The sequence below is a fragment of the Leucoraja erinacea genome, chromosome 5 (genome assembly GCF_028641065.1).
Source record: "Leucoraja erinacea ecotype New England chromosome 5, Leri_hhj_1, whole genome shotgun sequence".
Lineage (NCBI taxonomy): Eukaryota > Metazoa > Chordata > Chondrichthyes > Rajiformes > Rajidae > Leucoraja > Leucoraja erinaceus.
The window spans coordinates 53,830,605-53,855,507 of NC_073381.1; the positions used below are offsets into that span (position 1 = coordinate 53,830,605).

The window sequence follows — 24,903 nt, forward strand, 5'->3', positions numbered from 1 at the left end:
GGGCTCGGCCTCCTCCGGCCTGGCGCTCGACTGGGTCACGCTGCGGGCGGCCTTCAGCTTCGACCTGGAGTTGGAGCTGGCCCGGACTCTGGGCTTGGGGCTGGGCAAGGGAGGGGGAGGAATTTGCTGCTGTCACCAGCACCACCATCACCAACAGCACCAGCAGCTCCAGTGGGCGCTAGGCCTGCTCATGGCCGGCAGGAGCCCATCTGTAGACTTTCTCTCCGACCAGGACGACTGCAGCAGCAGCGGCTCCGAGTTGCCCGTCTTCGCGCCCATCTTCAGCAGGATCTCAGTGTCAGACTGAGGGGAGGGAGGTGGAGATGGAGGGCTGCCGGCCAACCTGGCGGGACAGGCAAAGCTGAGCTGGAGCCAGCGGCTGCAAGTCTGCGGCCGCCCCGCCAGCCCAGGGTCGCTCCGGACACCTCCGGACAGGGACGGACCATCAGCAACTGAACCGCACCCGCAGCGACGGAGAGTCGGGCCTAACCACGGACGAAACACAAGCCTGCACACAATGCAGCACCACCGTTGCCGAGTGTTTTTTGATTGTGACCTATGACCTGGGCAAGCGTAGTCGGAATACTGAACTCGCTTATTGAATAGATAACATATTTTCTCTTCAATTTGATCACATAGTTAATATAGATTGTAACATATGAATGTTGTACTAGAGGACACTTGTATAAAATGCTTAAGTCTGAAGAAGGGTTTCAGCCCGAAACGTTGCCTATTTCCTTCGCTCCATAGGTGCTGCCTCACCCGCTGAGTTTCTCCAGCATTTTTGTCTACCTTCGATTTTCCAGCATCTGCAGTTCCTTCTTAAAAAAGCTAAATAAATTGAGTTTGGGATGATTTATGTCATAAATGGTTTGGGATACATAGATTCTCAAATAAAATAGTTAGCATTCGACTAATTAATTCATAACCTTAGCAATCCATAAATACAAAATATTATTAAAAGCATTGAACAAATCTGATCTGAGGTCTGTAGTAATAATTTGAGGTAGATATAATTATATATTGTGTGAAATTTTAACAGCTATTGCATGGTGACAAGTAGGGCAGCTGGGATAGGATTTCTAGGCTAAAGATTAAAACTGCTCCATTTAAGAATTTGTTAGGATGGTGGATGACGGGGAAAAAAAGCGAAGCTGTTGAAAATATTTCTCTCACTAAATTAGTTTGGAGGGGAGTCCGTGATTACACATAGTATATAAAAGATGTGATAAGAAGAGTTTCTATACAGTGGAAGTATTTAAATAAGATATTGGCCAATGTTAAAGAACCTGCGGAAATATGATGAATGTTGTCTAAACCTCTTCATTCTCAGATTCTAAAGTTTGTGCAATGTACAGTATAATTTATGAAAAAACGTTGGATGGGATCACGCTGGAGTTGGCCTGCCACTGAGAATGACTACGCACACCTGTGATACAAGCAGATGATTGATTTCACTGCTTCGTTGCATCTCCGATTTGGCCAGAGGGATCCACAGAAAGACTATGCTTCACGACATAATCATACAGCATGGCAAAAGGCCCATCGGTCCAACTTGCCTATGCTGACGAACCTGCTCCCACACTAATCACACATGCCTTGTGTTTGGGCCACATTCCTCCAAACATATCCCATCCATGTACCATAGGTGCAGAAGCCCTGTCCCTGGCACACCACACTAGATTTCAACAGAGGGTAAAGTTGCAATGGAGGTTTAGTTGCTTTGAATGTATTTGACAATAAGAGATATAACTCTTGAAACATATGCAAATGATGAAAACAAATTTAAATCTGAAAAAAAGGTTAAATAATATTTTTATTTTTAAAACATGGAAATAGTTTTTTTTTTAATTTAGCTTCTCTTTTGCCTCCTATTCGGCAGGCCAGGAATAATCTTTAAAATCAATGGGTCTACCTATTTGAGGTCTGACCCCGAGCAAGTGCGGAGTGACACTTACCCAGAGGGTAAAATCGGATTTGCCAGCTGTTAAAACAGGTTCTACCTCAAGTCTTTGGAGTGAGGTGCATGTGCAGGATCAATGTTGAGAACACAGCGCAGCACCATCTGTCCCTCGGGAAATCTCAAGCTTTGCGTTCCGCAATGTCAGTGCGGAAGACCGGCGCTCACTGAAGTTCAACCAGCCGAGCGCTGATCGGAATCGCCGCCAAGATTCATCCCCGGTCGCTAACAGCGCAACAGTAAATGTTGACAAATTCCCTCGGCTGCAGCTCAAAAATAATTGAATCACAAAATGCAGAATCATTTAATTATTTGCTACTTAAAAGCCTTGTTTTTTTAAATGGGGGAAAACATCGGGCATGACGTTGCAATTTTAACATGGGACTTCCTCCCCTCCTCCAAACTCTGAATTATAAATAAATACAAGCGAATGACAACTGACACTGATGTTGGAAAGTACCAAGTGTGCAGAATAGTGAGCGGACTGCGGCCGAAGTCCGGGATCTTTATCGTCAAGGTTCGTCGTTTGAGACAACAAACGCATTTTGCCCGACATTTGCCCCACCTACTCTGCCAGAATTGTAGGGGTGGAGTCTAAATATGGAAATAACCCACGTTGCCAGGCAAGGAGTTTTTTTTTAATTATTATGCTTCTCGGCTCCATGCACTGCCCGGTTAAACAATAACTAGTGTAAATTATGCCTCTCGCAGAATGAATCCACTGCCTACTTCCCAGAGCGTCGTTTTAACGGGATATTATTTAAACGATGAGACAACTGACGGTGTTGCGACCAGTACAAAGGAGGAGGCAGATCTTTCTTTACTGGGGTAGGAATTAAACCAGCCCTGGACGGCTGGAAAGTCACTTAACACTTTAAAATATAGCTCTAAGTTAATCATATTGCAATATGTCAGGGCAGTGCAAAGGTTTCAGCTGCTATGGCTGATTACTCTTGATCAATGACGCAAAGCATTTAAAAATAAACTTTTCTAGTATTTGTTCAGAAAATATGCAACAGCACATTGTATGAACCAAATTGCTGTTCGGATTTTGAACACTTACACTTACATTGAGTTTCTATTAACTATGAATGTGCTTTGCTTGGCTGGATTATTTATCTTTACAAAGTCTTTAGATTGTGATTTCTACAAAATGCTCATCAGTTAGAATTTCTTGCAGGAAATATTTATGGAAATATGGTCACTGAGGATACCTTTATTATAGTTCTTTCAAAATATTAAATGTTTTGCACATTTTAAGTAATATTGGGGTTCAAGTTATTAACTGTTGCAATACTTGCATTTGCAGTTTGGATTTATTTCAGATATAGGTCACTTTTATTTTGTGTTGATTATAGTATTAAATTAGCATTTATTTGCAATGGTTTTGTATTCCATTTACAAAACTAAAGGTGGTGCATGCTGTATGGTATTGCTTGTCTGCCTCAGCATTGTGCCGTGGATAAAAACTAATTTTGCCACAGAAAGTCCAAATGTTTAAAGACTAAGTATCTTTTTAACAATGTTTTTTTAATGTCAAATATCCACTCCAGGTCTAACAGTTACCTATTGCATGTGTGAAGTCTTGTTCTGTCATTTTTTTAAAGTTAAATTAATAATGTTTTTTCTATTTTCCCTTTGTAGTCCTTGTAATTCTCTTTCTTTCATATTTTCACAATTGATTTCATTTACTTTCATTTATATCTTCTTTGCAGTTATTGCATTGCTTGTTTTTGCAATCGTTCAACCATATTAGCTTGTGAGTTGAACAATTGTTCGATGTCCTGTCCAATAAAGTTCTAGATAACCAGCTTCTCTTGCTGCATTGCGAACAGCATGACAAAAAATATTGTCGAAGCTTGATCATGTAAGGGAAATCTAACAAGCAGTATATGACTTCACAGATTTGTGCTTTATAGAATGTGTTCAACTTTTGTAATTTGACTTATTTTCAGTGTCATTGATTTGTACAACATAGGAATGGGCCCTTCAACCCCACCCTTTGTGTTCATCTAGATCAATCCCATTTGCTGGCTTAAGGTCCATTTTTCTTTTAATGACTTGCCAATTTAAGTGTCTCTATAAATATTTCTCAAATGTATTTGCATCTGATTCCATCTCCTCCTCTGACAGCAAGTTCCAGATATGAACCATCTTCGGTCTGAAAATAAGTTCTCCCTGCAAAACAAAAAGTATTTTGAGTAACCCAGCCCACCAGGCAGCAACTGTGGAGGGTATGAATAGGTGATTCCCTTGAAAATTCCTTCCTCCCATTTTGTATCAATACCTTCTGATTTTTGATACATCTACTGTGGGAAAATAATTCTGACTATCTACTCTTTTTAAGCCTCCTTATAATTTCTTGTACCTCTTTCAGGTTACCCCTCAGACTCCTTCGCTCCAGAAAAAAAACAAGCCCAGCCGATCCAATCTCTCCCCATGAATAGAATCCGCCAATCCAGCCAGCATTCAAGTAAATTCACTTGCACTCTTTACATCCTAACTTTTATATTCTGTGCCCTGGTCTGTGAAGTATAGCATACCATATGTCACCTTCATCGCCCTATTAACATAGAAACATAGAAAATAGGTGCAGGAGTAGGCCATTCGGCCCTTCGAGCCTGTACCACCATTCAATATGAGCATGGCTGATCATCCAACTCGGTATCCTGTACCTGCCTTCTCTCCATATTCCCTGATCCCTTTAGCCACAAGGGCCACATCTAACTCCCTCTTAAATATAGGCAATGAACTGGCCTCAACTACCTTCTGTGGCAGAGAGTTCAAGAGATTCACCACTCTCTGTGTGAAAAATGTTTTTCTCATCTCGGTCCTAAAGGATTTCCCCTTTATCCTTAATCTGTGACCCCTTGTCCTGGACTTCCCCAACATCGGGAACAATCTTCCTGGATCTAGCCTGTCCAACCCCTTAAGAATTTTGTAAGTTTCTATAAGATCCCCCCTCAATCTTCTAAATTCTAGCGAGTACAAGCTGAGTCTATCCAGTCTTTCTTCATATGAAAGTCCTGACATCCCAGGAATCAGTCTGGTGAACCTTCTCTGTACTCCCTCTATGGCAAGAATGTCTTTCCTCAGATTCTATTGACTTGTGTGGCCACTTTCAGGGAATTGTGGATTTGAGCACTAAGATCTTTGTCTATCATCATTCCTTTGTACCATACTCTTTCGTCAAAATTGACCTACCAATTCAATTGTTGCAATGCGGTTTTCAGAGAAACTATTTTGCTAAACATTTATTTTGCAGTTCATGTATGTTGCTTACATTCAGTTCACAAAGATGTTTTAAAACAAAATGTTGAGATCATATCAACATTTTTTTAACACCAGCATTTACTCAATCAGCTACTGTCTGAATGAGCTAACCGTTTCATGCCAGTAATCAAAGCTGTCAGACAGCTAGGTTATAAGCTATCAAATGTTTACTGTAAAAAAAACATCGTGTGTGGCATTTAAAGTTTCAGCATGTGGATATTCAATAGTGGTTTAATTAATTAAAAAAAAGTTATGATCTGTCATAGAAATTCACTATTGATAGTGAATTTACTATTGATTCTAATTGACCCACACCCCCCCCCCCCCACACCCCCCCCTCTCCCCCCACACCCCCCCCCCCCCACCCCACTCCCCCCTCTCCCCACCCACCCCCCACAATCCTCCCACACACACCCACCCTGCCAGCGACAGCATAGGCCACCCCAGTGGCAACGGCAGGGGCATGCAGTGGCGGGGCTGATGGGTTGGCAGCGGCAATTTATTCACATTTTAATTTAAATAAATCCCTTTCCCAGTTGTCAGCTGTGCCTGCATGTAATACCTGCATGTTCTACGTCACAATGGGAACCCAATGGGCGGGAATGGCTAAGAGTGGTTGGGGGTTGGGGGGGGGGGGGGGGTGGTTGAGAGGGGGGGGTGGAGTGAGTGCGTGGGGGTGGAAGGGCAAGGGGCAGAGTGGGGGGGGGGGGGTGGGGGAGGAGGGGGGGATCAGGGGCATCACAACGGGAACCCATCAGCCGCACCTGCGCAGTTGGGGGCTGTGCATGAGTGGTGGATTATTGGAATATTGCGTTGGGGGACCAGGCCTCCCGTGTGAGAATGGGACCCAACGGGTCCCACTTAGTCTCGTCTCCATTAAAATCAACAGGAACGTTAATGTGGCACCAAGCCTGATAGGATCTGACAAGCTTTTCATCAGGGTAATGCCCGAGGAACCTCTGCAAAACAGTTCTTGTGGTACAATGACAGAGTGAACTGATGGATTTTAATGTCTGAACACTTTCCACTACACACGTTACAGCCATAGAAACACAAGGAAGCTTAGAACAAAGTTGAATGCAAGAACTAGAAAATTAGTATCAACACTGATTTTTTAAATTATTGGTTATTGTCAAAGAAACCTCTAATTCCTATTGAGTGACGTACACCAAAATAGGTTAATAGTTGTGTAAGGTGCAAAGTTTATCTATGGTATGATTTTCACGTCATTGGCCTGAGTAATGACAGCTATATTGAATATATGTAATTGTTTTATGACATGGGAAGAGATTGTCTAACACATTGACTCTGTGCCAGCTCTGTGAGTAAGTCTGTCAATCTTATTTTTCTGTAATATATTCCATCTCAGTGAACTCCACCTTGATTCTCTGCACGGACATCTAATTGTAGATGGTGGTGCTTCTATACTCTTGAAGGAACACCACCACCTACAATTAGCAGAGGGATAATTTATAGCAATCAGTTAACCACCCAACCATTAGAAAACGGAACACCTCAGAGGAACCAACAAAGGCATAGGGAAAACTTTCAAATTCTCACCAGACAGTATCTGAGATCAGAATTAAATCCTGGTGTCTGGAGCTATGAAGCAGCAGTACTGCTGCACCACAAGACTTGTTGGATATGGTCATTCCCATAACCGCCCAAAATTGTCACCATTTTGGGTCAATACCATCCTTTGGGACTGAAAGTGGAGCCAGTATAACAATGACACCTACGATGGAATGAGCTGTCAGAGGAGGTAGTTGAGGCAGAAACTATAACAACATTTAAAAGTCCTACTAATGCCAATTAGCCACATAGTCTGTTTTGTCTCACCAATTTAGAGGAGACCACATTGGGAGCACCTAATTCAATAGATGAGGTTGGAGGAGGTGCATGTGAATCCTTGTGTCACCTGGAAGGACTGTTTAGGGTTGTTGTGAAAGAGGATGTGTAAGAACCAATATTGCACCTCTTGCAGTTGCAGGGAAAGTGCCAGTGGCCATGGAGGGATGAGTAGACAAGGAACTCATGGAGTAAGTGGTCCCAATAAATGTACGGGGAGAGGAAGATGTGGGATGCTATTACAGTGGCAGAAATATTTGCTGGATGCAGAGGCTTGTTGAGCGAAAGTTGAGAACGAGAAGAACCCTATGTTCTGTTTGGAGGGATGAGAGCAGAAGTCTAAGAAATGAAGGAGGGGATGCGAGAGAAATGCTCTAGGCCTTGCAAGCACAAACAACTTTATTTGCTCATAGGTTGTGATGGAAGGAAGGTTATTAATGAAGCATTGGTCTGAAGGACAACCACAGTAATCTCCCAAGTGTAGGATATTGACCATCACCATTCTCCTTTAAAATATATATGACTTTAATCATTGGTGTGCTCAGTGACTTCAATTTTAACACACTCAATCAAATGCATTCTTAATGTCTTATGCAGTCACTCTCATTTCACCTCTGGAATATAGAAGCAGCATGTTTTAAAATTTTATTTAACCAGGAGAAGTCTCATTGAGATTGAAAATCTCTTTTACAAGAGAGTCCTGGCCAAGACAGGCAGCAGCACAGTTCCACAGTTACAGACAATAATTAAAAAACACCAGAGAACATATAAATAGAGTCACAGTCAGAACATCATCAAACAAAGCATTTTGCATGTTTTGTGCAGGGGAGATTGTGTCTTATGAAATTGCTTAAGCTTTTTGAGGAGGTGACAAAGAAGATTGATGAGGATAGTGCAGGAAATGTTGTGTACATGCACTTTAGTAAAACATTCAACAAGATATAATACATCGGGATATAGATCAGTTGAAATAAGGGCAGAGAATTGGTATCTGGAGTTAATTCAGGCAGTACGAGGTGTTGCATTTTATGACGTCAATTGTTTGAGGGAAGTGTACAATAAGTGGGAGAACCACCAGGAGCATTGATGTACAGAGGGATCTTGGATCCTTCTTGATAGTAGAGATTGTGGAGGAGGAGGAGGGAGTAGAGATCAGTGGGAGTGCGATGCTTCAGTGCAGACCAAGATGGTCTGGATGCCCTGGACATTGTAGGTCATATGCTCTCTAAGGGAAGGTGAGGAATGCTCATGTGTCATGAGAAAAGTAAACAGATGAGACGAATGACGACAACAGAGAGAAGGAGAACAATACTTGAGGGAAAAAAACACACACACGTTGTTGGAGTAACTCAGTGGGTTAGGCAGCATCTCTGGAGAACAAGATTGAAGATGGTGTCCAGACCTGAAACGCCACTCATCCATGTTTTCCAGAGATGCTACTTGAGCTGCTGAGTTACTCCAGCACTTTGTGTCTTTCTGTGTAAACCAGCATCTACGGTTCCTTGTGTGTCCATAACAATACTGGAATTTGAGGTGGAACAGTGGTGCATAGGTTTGATCCTGATTATGGGTGTTGCTTGTACGTTCTCCCTGTGATCACGTGAGTTTTATCTGGGTGTTCCAGTTTCCTCCCACATTCCAAAGATATGCAGGTTAATTTGTTTCTGTAAATTTGTCCGCGGTGTGTCAGAAGTGGTGTAAAGGTGATCGTTGGTCGGGGCAGACACAGTGAGCTGAAGGGTCTATTTCCACACTGTCTCTCTAAACTAACCTAAGTGAGACGCAGAACACACAATGCTGATAACTGAATGCTGGAAGTAATTAGTATTATAGATAGTAAATGCAGAGGGTGGAAAACTGAGTTCATGTTACAATAGGTGACCTGGCCCAGTCATCTGAAAAATTTGAATTCAATATTGATCTGTCCTCCTTAGGCTGCCTCCCTTGCCTTTTTTAAAATAGTACATTAATGATAGTGTTTAAGAGGGAACTGCAGATGCTGGAGAATCGAAGGTTACACAAAAAAGCTGGAGAAACTCAGCGGGTGCAGCAGCATCTATGGAGCGAAGGAAATAGGCAACGTTTCGGGCCGAAACCCTTCTTCAGACCAGTCTGAAGGGTTTCGGCCCGAAACATTGCCTATTTCCTTCGCTCCATAGATGCTGCTGCACCCGCTGAGTTTCTCCAGCTTTTTTGTGTAACATTAATGATAGTATTGGTGTTGCTTCCTGTATTCAGAGGACTTGAACATTTCTTTACTTTTCCTGCCACTTTTCACCCTGCTCTCACCTTCGCATGATTCATTCTTGACTCCTCCCCCTTCTTGACCTCCAGTTGCATCATCTCACGGGATAAGTTGGGTTTCCAATATTCATTACAAGCCAACTGACATCCACACTATCCTCCCACCCCACTACTTTTAAGGTCGGAATTCAATTTTGCCAGTTTCTCTGCCTTTGTCACGTCCGTCTCGATCATGTGGCTTTCTACAATACGTCCAAATGTATCTTTGTGCAAAACGTTCCTCCATCATAAATGACAGGGGCTCATAATCTTATCTGTACTCTCTCTTACACTTCTGCTCTTGTCCTCTCTCATCTTATCTGGGGCAAGGATAAGGTTTCCTCTATCAAGTCGGGTCAAGAGTGTTTAATTGTCAGATGTACCGCGAATGGAAGAATGAAATTCTTACTTGCTACAGCTTTTACACTCATTAATGCAATAATAAAAATAAATATAGAAAAATCAATAATGGAATAAATTAATAATGAACAATGTCATAATAGTGCAGAAGAACAACAGATTGTAGTGCAACAAAAACAACATCCACAGATTGTTTTTGAGGGAGGGTTGTCAAAGCTCTACCTTAACCTTTTTCCCTGTTTCCAGCCGGGCAACCTCAGCAGCTTTTTAGGTTGCCAAATGACCGTTTAGGTGGTCATTTAAGACGGCTTGCATGACGCGTGCGATAATGTGCTCGGATAAAGTGCGTAGTTACCAGTCGGAATTATGCTAATTCACATATTATTTCTGCTTCAAGTAAAGTCACAATCTAAACATATTCACCAATCAAGACATGATATATACTACAATGACATGCAGCAAAATTATAATACAGTATATACAGTATCTCAACTCTTTTTACACATTGCAATGAATACAATTTATATTATTTCGTTCGACTTCCAAACAAAAATGTGGTTGGACTATTCAGCGTATGATCAACTTCCATGAGACCAAGCGCAGGCTTGGCGATCGCTTTGCCCAACACCTCCACTCGGTTCGCAATAACCAATCTGATCTTCCGGTGGCTCAGCACTTCAACTCCCCCTCCCATTCCGAATCTGACCTTTCTGTCCTAGGCCTCCTCCATGGCCAGAGTGAGGCCCACCGCAAATTGGAGGAACAGCACCTCATATTTCGCTTGGGTAGTTTACACCCCAGTGTGAACATTGGCTTCTCCAATTTCAGGTAGTCCTTGCTTTCTCCCTCCTTCCCCTCCTATTCCCAGCTCTCCCACAGCCTACTGTCTCCGCCTCTTCCATTCTTTTTGCCACCCCTCCCCGACATCAGTCTGAAGAAGGGTCTTGACCCAAAACATCGCCTATTCCTTTGCTCCATAGATGCTGCCTCACCCACTGATTTTCTCCAGCTTTTTGTCTACCAATGGGATCCCACCACTGGCCACATCTTCCCATCTCCTCCCCTGTCTGCTTTCCGCAGAGTCCGCTCCCTCCGTAACTCCCTGGTCAATTCCCTGGTCAATCGTCCCTTCCTACCCTTCCCACCCTTCCCACCCCTCTCCTGGCACTTTTCCTTGCAACCGCAGGAAATGCTACACTTGACTCCCCCTCCCATTCTGAATCCGACCTTTCTGTCCTTGGCCTCCTCTATGGCCAGAGTGAGGCCCACCATAAATTGGAGGTGCAGCACCTCATATTTCGCTTGGGCAGTTTACACCCCAGCGGTATGAACAATTACTTTTCCAATTTCAGGTAGTCCCTGCTTTCTCCTCCCCGTCCCAGCTCTCCCTCAGCCTACTGTCTCCGCCTCTTCCTTTCTTCTTCCCCCCCCCCCCCCCCCCCCTCCCATCTTCGCATCAGTCTGAAGAAGGGTCTCGACCCAAAACGTCACCCATTTCCTTCGCTCCTTAGATGCTGCTTCACCCGCTGAGTTTCTCAAGCATTTTTGTCTACCCATTCACACAAGTTCTGTTATCCCACTTTCCTCACCCACTCTCTACACGTTAGGAGCAATTTTACAGACAAGTTAGCCTACAAAGCCAATGCGTCTTTGGGCTGTGGGAGGAAACCCACACGCTTGCAGGGAGAATGTGCAAATTCAACACACAGTGCCCGAGGACAGGATCAAACACAGATCTCTGGTGTGTGAGGCAGCAAGTCCACCAGCTGTGCCTCTATATTTTGTTTTCCAACACACAAAAAATTATACGTTGATAACTTTGGTTACTAAAAAAAAAGAAATTGTCCATTTTCAGTAATCAGTGATTCCTGGGATGTCAGGACTTTCATATGAAGAAAGACTGGATAGACTCGGCTTGTACTTGCTAAAATTTAGAAGATTGAGGGGGGATCTTATAGAAACGTACAAAATTCTTAAGGGGTTGGACAGGATAGATGCAGGAAGATTGTTCCAGATGTTGGGGAAGTCCAGGACAAGGGGTCACAGTTTAAGGATAAAGGGGAAATCCTTTAGGACCGAGATGAGAAAAACATTTTTCACACAGAGAGTGGTAAATCTCTGGAACTCTCTGCCACAGAAGGTAGTTGAGGCCAGTTCATTGGCTATATTTAAGAGGGAGTAAGATGTGGCTAAAGGGATCAGGGGGTGTGGAGAGAAGGCAGGTACAGGAAACTGAGTTGGATGATCAGCCATGATCATATTGAATGGCGGTGCAGGCTCGAAGGGCCGAATGGCCTACTCCTGCACCTAATTTCTATGTTTCTATGTTTCTAAATCTCTAAGTGATGCCATGTCCCCCTTTACATCTACTGTATGTTTTAATTCAGTTCAAGACTATGGGGCAGTACATTGGCCATAAAGTTGATGCCTAAAAGTGCCAGAGACCCGGAATTGATCCTGAATATGGGTGCTGTCTGTATGGAGTTTGCTCCTTTTCCCTTTGATCGCATGGGTTTTTTCCCGGATTCCACCTTTCACATTCCAAAGGTGTGCAGGAACCTTTTTCAGACCCAACCCAAAACGTAATATTTTCCTTTTGTTCAGAGATTCTACCTGCCCTGTTGAGTTACTCCAGCTTTTTGTGTCTATCTTCAGTTTAAACCAGCATCTGCAGTTAATTCCTACACACACAATACTATACGATAGAACTTTATTAATCCCAGGAGGGAAATTGTGTGTGTGGTATATATATCACACACACACCACACACACACACACACACACACACACACACACACACACACACACACACACACACACACACACACACACACACACACACACACACACACACACACACACACACACACACACACAACAATATACTACAAGTGCAGACCTGTTGGGTCTGGTCCCCGAACGTTATTAATGTGGGAGGGAAATTGGGGTGTGGTGGGGGGGCTATATATTACACACACACACACGGACACATCAAAGGCCGACACACACACACACACACACACACACACACACACACACACACACACACACACACACACACACACACACACACACACACACACACACACACACACACACACACGGTTTTAATAGTATATAGATATAGTTATATATTCATATATAAATTTATACTGTTTTGTTTTCTCGTTTATAATGTTGTTTACAGAGTACTATTTTTACTTATTCTGTTGTGCTGCTTCATAAGGATTTCATTGTTCTAACTGGGACATGAGAGAATAAAACATTGTTGACTCTTGACTTGTGTCGCTAATGTGTGGGCTAGAACTAGTGTACGGGTGATCGGTGGTCAATGTGGACACGGTGGGCCGATCGGCCTGTATCCATGCAGTATCTTTAAATTAAACTAAAAACACTAAAACCAGAGAAAATCTAAAGAAGGGTCTCTACCCGAAACGTCACCCAATTTCTTCTATCCAGAGATGCTGACTGCTCCCCAGCACAATTAAAGTATGTAATAGTCTTCACCCTACCATAGTTACCCAACCAGATGCAACTAAATTTAAGGTAGCTCTTTTTTCCCAATAACCCTTTTTTGCTTAAGTCCAAGTCAAGAGTCAAGAGAGTTTTATTGTCATGTGTGCCAGATAGGACAAGGAAATTCTTGCTTGCTGCAGCACAACAGAATATGTGAACATAATACAGAACAGGAGATAAAAGTTCAGTGTGTCTATATACCATAGGCCATATATATATATATATATATATATATATACAGATAAAGTGCAATATACTGTTAGTTTTGCAGAGTTTGGTGGTGGAGGGTCCACTCCAGTCTAAATTCCATTTGGAATATTTTTGGAGGACCAGCAAACCAAGAAGCAAGCGTTACACCAGGGAGTTACTCCAGCTCCAGGGAGTGATTCTGCATTGGTTGTCAGTGGTCGTGGCGAGGTGGCGATCGGACAGCAATGGCGGCCAGATCGCCCACAATGCAAAGGGAGGGAGAAAGTGCCCAGCGCCGACCAGTTGCCATGGCACCGCACATGGGCACAACCACGGCCGATGATGTGCTGGTTGTGGTTGTGTGCATGTGCAGGGGTGGATGTGCAGACCGTGGCAGTGCACATGTGCAAGGCGGCCGGCCGTGCCGGCAGATGAGGAGCGGGTGTGGAGTGTAGAACCGGCGGCCTGGATACAGATACGAATGACGGGTGAGACGGAGAGTGAGAGAGATAGAGAGGGGGGCCCACTCAGAGTTGAACGATACTTGGCCCGGGTGCTTTCCAAGCCAGTCAAAATGGCACAGCTTTTAGGTTGCCTGGCAGGATTTTAGGTCGCCATTGGCACCCGGGCAAACGTTAATTTCAAGACCTGGTTGTGCTTAGGATTGTGCATGTTGGTTCAAGAGCCTGATGGTTACTAAGCTCTTGAAACCTGAGGTCATGTTTCACAGGCTCTTGTACCTTCCCAGTTATAGCAGCAAAATTAGATTGCGGGCAGGAAGATGTGATTATTTAATGATATTAGCTGCCTCTGGTAGATCCCATCGATGGTGAGGAGGTCAATACTTCTGATGGACTAGACATTGCTTGCCACTTTCTGCAGCTTCCTTCAACCCTGGACATTTGAATTACTGAAACAAGCTGTGCTGCAACCAATCAGTTTTGCTGACGTTGAGTGCAAGGTGGTTGTTCTGGCACCAATCAATCGGATGAACAATCAAACTCCTGTACTCTGACATTGTTACCTGTCATTCGTCCAATATCTGTGGTATTGCTGGCAAATTTTAAGATGGTTTTGCAGCACAGTCATGGTTATGGAAAAAGTAGAGCAGGAGGCTGAGCACACTCTCTTGGGGTGCTCCTGTGTGGATGGTCTTTGCGGAGTAAGTGCAATTGTCAATTGGTACTGCTGATGAAGCAGTCTCAGATTCAATTGCATAGGGATGAGCAGAGATCTAGTTCCCTGAGTTTGATGTTAAGTTTAGAGGGAAAGATAGCTTTGAACACTGAGTTGTAGTCATTGACCAACTGCCTTTACATACATGTTTTTATTGTCAAAGTGGAGAGCCAGCAAGGTCCTTTGTGTCTTCAAGGAAATTACCACATTTTTCTACTGGATTTTCCATACTTGGCGTCTTGATGATGACTTTGCCTCAACTCCTCTCACAGCAGCACCAGCTCATTTTATAGAAAGGCTTTGTTGCTATCCTCAAAAATGTGACTTCTGGGTTCAAGTGAACTGAAACGTAATAATGACAGGAATTTTGTCGATATGTTGTCATGGGGATGATAATTCACTGTCCCTTCTGCCTTCTCTTCACATTGTATTCTCTTCCAGTTTCATGGGTTTGCTGCAACTGAAAAAATGAGTGCCACTATGATGGAAAGCAATGTGGGAGTGTGATCCCAGGATAACAGCACAAGCTGTGAAAAAACATGCATACTGTCTGAAGAAGGGTTTCGACCCGAAACGTTGCCTATTCCTTCTCTCCATAGATGCTGCCTCACCTGCTGAGTTTCTCCAGCATTTTTGTCTACCTGCATACTGTTGATGTCCTTTGTGCAAAAAGGTCATGGAGATCTTTTCAGGAAAGTTCCTTTAAGAAAATGAATGTAATCAAAGAATGATTGCACTTTGAGAAAGCTTACTATGCAGGCAAATGTCCATTCCTGCTCTGCCCGCTCCCATGGGGAAAAGGAATAGTATGTCATTTGGGTGACTTCCCTCATGTGGCAGTGAATAGCAAACTGCATGCAGCAGCAGCCTGGAATGTTTCTATGCCTAGAAGCTGACCGTGAATGTGGTTTTGACCCCCCCCCCCCCCCCCCCCCCCCCCCCATCATCCCTGGGTAAAGCAGTCAAGGCACAGGAGTGAGGTTGCAGTTGAGATACTGTACTGTGAGGTCACTGATTTCAGTGAAGACAAAGAATGTAGGCACTCAGCGGCACATTGTTTCAGGAGCAATGAATGGTGTTTGTTAAACTCTGTTTTGTGAGATAATAACACCTCTTTCTTTTCAGGGTTGTGGGGAGGGTTAAAAAAATCACATTTCAGATTAATTCTGGGTTTTGCATTGGCTCTAATGTCATTTGTGGATGTCTTTTACACTGCGGAATTGATACCAAGGAGAAAGAAAGTCTCACTGAGAGATGAGATTTCTTATTCCCTGGCAGCTGCTAAATTATCCAGAAATGTGTGCAACAGTGCCGTAGTTCAGGTTGTCAATTTTCCAGCGCAGTCTCTTTGTTCAGGTGTTCTGTAAATACATTTCTAGCCTAAAGCCTGTTGTTATCTACATGAAAATATGTATAATTCTCAATTTTTTTTTTCAGTTTTCATTTTGAAATTTCCATGACATCTTGTTATTTGTGCTATCTTCTTTATCACAGTAACTGTTGGGCCATTATTCTGTGTGTGTTCTGTAATGAACAGTAACTCTTCAGATTGTCATTTAATACAATATGCCAGATGTTGTAAAATATAAAACACAAATTATCTGCAAATCGCCTTCAAAATGTGTATCACATTGTTGGTCCTGTTCTTTTAATTGTCAATATTCCTGTTCTTGGCTTAATGCCAACAGGAAAATATGGCTTGAATTTCTATTGCACTTTATTATGTTTTCAGGACTTCCTAAAGCTCTTTGCTTCTAATAAATTATCTTGGAAGCGCAATTATGTTATCCAGGCAAATATAGAATCTAAATTGGTACATTAAATCTTGCAAGCAGTAAATCAGATGAAGGACCAGATCTGATTTTGCTTAAAGGTAATCAGTGTGTACATCAACACTCCTACCGATTGCTCCTACTTGAATTTTATTCCCAAAATCTCATATTTGTCTGACCTATATCATATCATCTCAGCTCATCTATATTCCACCTGCCACTGCTCTGCTCATCTCTACAGATGATCTTACTGTGCCTTTTAGTATCTAAAACTCCACAAATGTTTGCATCATCTTTAGATGAAAAATGTCATGGATCTAAAAAGGGAGCCATCAGGTTAAAATTGTATCATGTATGCTGTTTCTACTATTTATGATATGGAATGATTGTTTTATATTAATTCATGTCTGACTTCTTACATAGTTTAGATTGATAGTAATCTTGCTTCATGTTTGATATGCTTGCAGACAAGGAAATATGTCATATATGTCAAGATTCAACAGAGTTTATTGTCATGTGTCCCAGATAGGACAGTGAAATTCTTGCTTTGCTTCAGCACAACAGAATATAGAAGGCATGAATACAGAACAGATCAGTGTGTCCATATACCATTAAATAAATATATACACACATGAATAAATAAAACCGATAAAGTGCAAATAAACAGATAATGGGCTCTTAATGTTCAGAGTTTTGTTTGAGTTGAGTTTAATAGCCTGATGGCTGTGGGGAAGAAGCTGTTTCTGAACTTGGACCTTGCAGTTTTCAGGCTCCTGTACCTTCTACCTGAAGGTAGCAGGGAGATGAGAGTGTGGCCAGGATGGTGTGGGTCCTTGATGATGCTGCCAGCCTTTTTTGAGGCAGCGACTGCAATAGATCCCCTCAATAGGGAAGTCAGAGCCGATGATGGACTGGGCAGTGTTTACTAATTTTTGTATTCTTTTCCGCTCCTGGGCGCTTAAGTTGCCGAACCAAGCCACGATGCAACCTGTCGGCATACTGTAGAAGTCAGAGAGAGTCCTCCTTGATATACCGACTTTCCGTAATCTTCTCAGGAAGTAGAGGCGCTGATGTGCTTTCTTTATAATTGCATCAGTATTCTCGGACCAGGAGAGATCTTCAGAGATGTGCACGCCCAGGAATTTGAAGTCTTGACCCTTTCCACCATCAACCCATTGATATAAATGGGACTGTGGGTCCCCCTCCTACACCTTCCAAAGTCCACAATCAGTTCCTTGGTTTTGTTGGTGTTGAGGGCCAGGTTATTGTGCTGGCACCATTTGGTCAGTCGGTCGATCTCACTTCTATACTCTGACTCGTCCCCATCAGTGATACGTCCCACAACAGTGGTGTCATCAGCGAACTTGATGATGGAGTTCGCACTATGACCAGCTACGCAGTCATGAGTATAGAGTGAGTGCAGCAGGGGTCTGAGCACGCAGCCTTGAGCAGCTCCCGTGCTGATTGTTATCGAGGCTGACACCTTTCCACCAATTTGAACAGTCTGTGGTCTGTGAATGAGGAAGTCGAGGATCCAATTGCAGAGAGATGTGCAGAGACCCTATCAATAACCCGTGCCTGCCTTCTCACCATATCCCTTGACTTCACTAGCCCCTAGAGCTCTATCTAACTCTCTCTTAAATCCATCCAGTGACTTGGCCTCCACTGCCCTCTGTGGCAGTGAATTCCATAAATTCACAACTCTCTGGGTGAAAAAGTTTTTTCTCACCTCAGTCTTAAAATGACCTCCCCTTTATTCTGTGGCCCCTGGTTCTGGACTCGCTCAACATTGGGAACATTTTTCCTGCATCTAGCTTGTCCAGTCCTTTTAGCCTAGTCTTTTCAATCTTTCCTCATATGACAGTCCCGCCATCCCAGGGATCAATCTCGTGAACCTGCGCTGCACTGCCTCAATCACAAGGATGTCCTTCCTCAAATTAGCAATTTCTCCTCGTTAGCCTCTTAGGATATATCTGACCAGGCCTGGGTGTAATTTCATAATATATGGCAGTTTAGTAAATAACTAAATTTGTTACTGTGATTGACTTCCTTGTCGTTTTCCAATTCTAATTGTATCTGAGCTAAACAAGCAATACCAACAGTCTATGAATGAATGTAAAATGAATTTAACGTCAAAATGTATTTCAAAAATGGTTTTAATTGAAAAGTACCTTTGGTTAATATTCTAATATTTCCAACTGTCTTCATCTTATCATTGCAGTGCAAATATTTTTTCTGTTTTGCAGTAGTCAGTATTTCACAAGTTTGGAGTATAGTCAATGCTTTTATAATTGCAGTCAGACTCAAAATAACAGTAAATATTCCCCATAGAAAATGAATGTATGCGTAACCACTTTCTAGGGAATTAATAGGTTTGTTTTGATTAGACCTTGTGGGATTTTACAGTCTATCTAAACTGTTGCTGAAAATGTTTTCATGCATTCACACTTATGAAGGCAAATGTGTTCATGGTTATAAAGCTTTTAGATTGAGAATACCAACATTTTATCTTGATGACAATGAAGAACTGGTGATATAGTTTAATCTTGGAATAAGTTGTGACGGAAGGGAATTTGCCAGCAGGGTTATTCCCCTGCATTTGCTTTTCTTGCCCTTCACGATGTGGGTTAAGGAGCTGCAACACCAGGGTTCTTGTCCAATTCCTACACTGGAGTTGAGCTTCTTGAGTGTTGTACTCATGGGTGCTGCACTCCTCCCGACAAATGGAGAATATTCTGTCATTGTCCTTATGTTGCTAGTGGGAAGAATTTGTGGAGACTGGAGGATAAGAGAAAGTAACTCGCCATATCTTTTTGTAGTAGCTGTTCAATGGTTTTATTATCACGTGTATACAGACTAGCACCATCCCCCGGTTAGTACAGAATGTACACAACAGCCCACTGAGTCCATATGCAAGAGGTGCCATTTTGGTGCCTTTTTATAGTCCCAGCTGCAGCTGGACACAAAGACCAATTGCAGCCATTGCCTCCATTCCAGTTTTGTGAACTGTCTTCCTTCTCTTTTACGGCCCTCTTCAGCCCTTGTTCCCCGGCAGGTGCCTCCAGAAGCTGGCCTATATTCAGTATACATCATAGGGATGCTCATGATGCAGCTCAGAGATGGTAATGTTATTGTACGAGTAGTTGAACAGACCATTTCTTCTTGGGGATGGTTGTTAACTCGCATTTGTATAGTATAACAAGTATATAGTATATGGTATGGTACAGCAGCTGCACTGCTGCGGACAGGAAGGCACTGCAACGGGTGGTGAAAACCGCGCAGCACATCATCGGTGCCCCGCTCCCTGCCATGGATGCCCTCCACCGAAAACGGTGTCTGAGACGGGCTGGGAAGATCATCAAGGACCCCTCACACCCCAACCACGGACTGTTTGCCCTCCTCCCATCAGGGAGGCGGTACAGGAGCCTCAGGTCACGTACCAGTAGGATGAGGAAAAGCTTCTACAACAACACAATCACACTGCTGAACTCGGAGTCCCGACGATAGATTTCTCTGGTCCCTCCGTCCCCTTTGTTTAATCATTCTGTATTTCCTGATTATTCTGTATCTTCCCTCTTTCTATTTTTTTTGTTTTTTTTCTTTATGTACAACTACTACGGACTGACGCAAAACTGCATTTCGTTGTACTGATACTTGTATTTGTGCGATGACATTAAAGTTGAATTGAATTGAATTGAATAACTTATTTTCAATTTATCAGTCCAAGCCTGGATATTATCTGTCTGACTCAATGCATGTGCGGTTAGCAGTGCAATGGTTCCCTGCATGTTGTTAAGGATGTAAACATAGGTAGGTTGGTCAGTCAGTTTGCAGATGACATGAAGATTGCTGAGGTTGTGGATTCTGAGGAAGGCTGTCAAAGTACCTAGCGGGATATAGATCAGCTACAGAAATGGCAGATGGAGTTTACTCTGAGCAAGTGTGAGCTGTTGAACATCGAGAGGTTGAAAGTGAGGGGAAAATGGACAATTAATAGCAAGACCTTATCGGCATTAATGTACAGGGGGATTGGATCGTTGGGTCCAAGTCCATACCACCCTGAAAGTGGCAGCACAAATAAACAGTGGTAAAGAACACACATGGTGTGCTTCCCTGCTTTGATTGGGGCATTGAATATATGTCAGAAAATCATGATGCAGCTTTATAGGACTTGGGTTAGTATTGCCAATATTTTTGTCCTAATACAGGAAGGATGTGGAGGCTTTGGAAAGGATGCAGAGGAGGTTTACCAGAATGATTTACCAGGCTGGTTCGTGTGATGGACTAGATTGTATCCACGACCTTGCAATTTCTTGCAGTGTTGGCTAGAGCAGTTGCCAAGCCCAGCTGTGATATATCCCAATGGGATGGGTTTTTTTGGTGCATCTGTTAAAGGTTTTGTGTCAAGTTTCAAGAACAGCAGTGTATAGCCTGAACAGTTGTTTTTTTAAATGAAAGAGAACATACATGTGAGTTTTGGACTGGGGGACCAAAAAAATTATCACAAACAAGAGCTCCTGGAAGCAGGACAACAATGTACCAGTGTGTTGTTGCGGTGGTGGCAGGCCAAAATTGATTCAGTCCCTTTTTGTGGTTAAGTGTAACCTGGTGGGCACATTTTCATTTTAGGAGGAAATGCCATTATAGTAGCGTTGTTACAAAACCTACCATCAGTGGCGCTGCGGATCTGCCACTGCCTGTGCGTGCGATTCCGGAGGCTTGGAGGGGGGGGGGGGGGGGGGGGGTTAAATGCAGGTTTGTATTGGTTGTTGGAGAGGATTGGGGAGAGTGCAGAAGACAAATCAGAAGGAACTGAGAGCAGAAAGACAAGGAGCATGCTCGGGACACGAAAGAGAGGGGGGAAAAAAAATAAAAAAAATTGAAAGAGACTGATTTCAACAGCATTCGCAGAGATTATCTGAATTTGGACTATTCCAAATGTGATAATCTACAGGACATTCTTGATTGGAAAGTAGTGGGCAGAAAGGCATGTCATGCATGGTTTGAAGAGCAAAAACTTGTTTACGATGCCAATATTGAAAAGTTGAGGAAAAACAAGGTGTACAGAGTTGCTTATTTGTTACAATCGGAGGAGTATGATGATGCTACTGATTTTGAAATGCCAATGTACCAGCTAGCAGCTGATCTTCTCCATAAAAACTTGGTCTTTTGCTAGAAATTGTATTTCTTTACCTGTCTGTTACAGACTTAAAGCATATAATACAATAATATAAAAGTTCTGATCTTGAGAATATCACATTTTTGAATTTTCGAGGCAGTCTGTATGTTTATTACTATTTCCGTCACAACGGTCAATTTTGTAATTAAAATATATATGGTCATTAGCTACTATTAAGCAACTAACATCATATGCTTTAATTTCAGGTCATCCAAGTAAGATGTTTCATATTTGTTTCAGAATGCTTCAATCTATAATAACTGAAAATTTCATTTAGTTCTCTTAATTTTTTAAGAAAGTTATGGGCTTTTATGTCAATTAACTGTCCTTGATCACAGCTTTTGTGTTGTCAATGGAAAAGCAATAGGGAAAAAGATGCTAATTTCCAAGTGTGAAAATGACCATATATTTTTTAATACTGAAGATATGAAAGTGAATTAGGTATCAAATTAAAGTTCTTTGTATGCTTTATCTGATGGGATAAATTGCAGACTTGATTTTTAAAATCTCAGAATGTTGTAACATTCCTAATTATAGTTGTGGCTATACTGGCAGCTTGGCAAGAGGCACAGCCACTCCTAGTGTAAACCTTTAGAATTATAGCAGTGTTATTTTTAGGTCCATAGCCTTTCCAGGATTTTCATTTGAATGATAGGTGAGTGAGCATTATTGTCTTCTGGTGGACTAGCATCCCCATGTCGAGGCATTCGTAACGTTCAGCAAACTTTAATAGGTGGATTTCATATTTGACACCAGACTCTTGAATTTAATCTGTTCTCTGTCCCAGCAAGTAACTTTGTGGAGAATAGAAATAGTTTCAAAACATCTAAATTAAGTACAGGTACACAACCTTTTATCCGAAAGCCTTGGGACCAGACACTTCTCGGATTTCGGAATTTTTCGGATTTCGGAATGGAAGATTTTTAGCGTAGATTAGGTAGGTAGCGCGGACTTGAGCTGCCTCCTCCCCGGAGACCGGGGAATCATTGTAAATCATTGCTTAAATGTTAGTAAGTTAGTTTGGAGGGATTTTATGTGGTGGGGGGGGGGTATGAAGGGAGAAACTTTAATTCTTAGTCTCCTACCTGGTCGGAGAGGCGGGGAGCGGGCAATGCCTTACCAGGTCGCCGTGCAGTAAGCTCCGGAGCGCTGTGGCCGCCGACTCCCAACATCGCGGAGCTGGGGCTGCGGGCGTCCGGCCGCGGGCGGCGCCGGTTGGAGCTCCGACCCCGGCGAACTCTACCCCTGGCTGCGCGGCGCTCCAAATCCAGTGCGGACCGCGGCCGGACGCCCGCAGCCCCAGCTCCGCGATGTTGGGAGTCGGCGGCCACAGCGCTGGGATACCAGCGTGGAGCGGGCATTGCCTTACCGGGTCGCCGTGCGGTAAGCTCTGGAGCGCTGTGGCCGCCGACTCCGAGCTTTGGTGTGCAGACGACATCCTGGAAAAAATGTCCGGTTTTCGGAGCTTTTCGGTTTCCGGAACTCCGGATAAATGGTTGTGCACCTGTAATATCTTCACTGATTCATATGAATCTCTGTGGCAGGATCCTCCAGGATAGCGCCAAGCACTTAGTTTCTCCAGTGGTTTAAATCAAATGGTGAAAGGAATAAAAAATAACTCATCCACCTATCCTGTCGAGCCTCACCTGTATTCCCAGTAGCAGAATATTCCCCATAGGACTCATTCATTGACCCCACTGTTCTGAGGGACTGCTAAAGAAGACGTTGCTGATATTTCACTAGTGTGATGTTTCGAGTGTGATGCTGCTAGCCTACTCATCTACAGTTGAATGTGAGTTAATATTCTAGCATGAAGGTAGCAGTAGGTTTGCAAGGCCATGAGGTTAAACGCTCTGGTGTAATGTAATTCCTCTGTTACTGGCCAACAGAGGTTCAAAGATACCACATAGTGAAATGCTGGATCTTTTCTTGATTTGTCACTGTAGAAGTGACTCACAATAAGATGATAGTGTCCAAGGGTTTATGTGATTGTCACTTCAATGCTGGAATAGGTGCATATTGCAAAATAAAGTTCCTAGTCACCTTTCAAACAATGTCTAAGAGTCTTTCATCGTAATCCATTGCCCTGTACGGTCTCGTTGTCTGCGCAGAGTCAAGGTGTCATTCCTGCCTCCAGCTCGGCCTAATAGTTACACAATACGTAATTAATACACGATTACCTAATAGTCTGAAGAAGAGTCTTGACCTGAAATGCCATCCATTCGTTCTCTCCAGAGATACTGCCTGTCCCGCTAAGTGACTCCAACATTTTGTTTCTATCCGGTTTAAACCAGCATCTGCAGTTCCTTCCTACACTAATAGTTACACCGTTTAGGAACCACTAGCAGAGACAATGTGAGTCACTGTTGCATATATAAACATTCAAGTCATGCCACTAAGAATAAATTCTGTGTCTTTGTCTTCTCTGCTTTTTCCAACTGGCGTTGAATCTGCGACATTACTAATTCAAGAGCTGAATTAGAACGACAGATAATCATCATGAAAACATAGTATAGAGTAGAATGCCTTTTATTGTCATTCAAACAAACAAAAGTTTGAACGCAATTTTGTTCCCTGCAGTCATAACAGCAAGAAAAACCCCAAAAAATCCCACACAATTAACACAGTTTCACACAAACATCCATCACAGTGAATCTCCAAACATCTCCTCACTGTGATGGAAGGCAAAAGTCTTATCTCTTCCCTGTTCTTCTCCCACGGTCAGGCAATCAAACTGCTGCGTCGAGGTGATCGAGGCTCTTGATGTTAAAGCCCCAGGTGGGCGATGGTAAGTCCCGCGGCCGATTAAGCCGTGCTGGGTGATGCAAGCCCTGCGACGGGCTGATTTAAACCCCGCGATTCGCGGCGGGTGAAGTTGCCATTGCGGGAGCTCCCGAAAATTGGCCTCCTACCAGGGACCTGCGAGCTCCCGATGTTAACGTCCACAGAGCCTGCGGCCAAAGCAGGTCCACAGAGCCTGCAGCTCCGAAGTCGGGTCGAAGCCACCACAGCCTCCGAAGTCAGCCAACTCCATGATGGTAAGTCCACAGGCTCTGCGACCAGAGCCATCAGATCGATTCCAGTTGGAGGCTGCCAGCTCAACTATGTTAGGTCCCAGTGAAACAAAGACACAACAAGGAAAAGGTCGCGTCCCCGTCCAAGCAAGAGATTAACAATAGAAGAAAGTAACAGGAGGAGATTCTTTGTTCCTTTAGCCAGCTCTACCATAGCCAATTCTCTATCTCAAAATCATATTGTGCTCTCCTCATGCCTCATGATGCCATTGCTTTCAGAAATGTATCCATCTGCCTTGGAGCTAGACCTTGTCAACTCTGTGCTGATAAATT

At 43.2% G+C, this 24,903-nt stretch overlaps 1 protein-coding gene across 2 annotated transcripts in view; it reads left to right on the forward strand.

Annotated features, from left to right (window-relative positions):
- The window catches only part of arhgap18 (Rho GTPase activating protein 18), a 123,245-nt gene that overhangs the window by 48,825 nt on the left and 49,517 nt on the right, over nt 1-24,903 (forward strand). Inside the window, exon 1 of one of the 2 annotated variants that reach the window (XM_055635635.1) lies at nt 1,988-2,788. The exons of the other annotated variant lie outside the window; for it this stretch is intronic. Within the exon in view, the coding sequence (XP_055491610.1) occupies nt 2,673-2,788 (116 nt within the window). The 5' untranslated portion in view covers nt 1,988-2,672. Of the gene's footprint in view, nt 1-1,987; nt 2,789-24,903 lie in introns of those variants that run through there. 2 annotated transcript variants of the gene reach the window in all.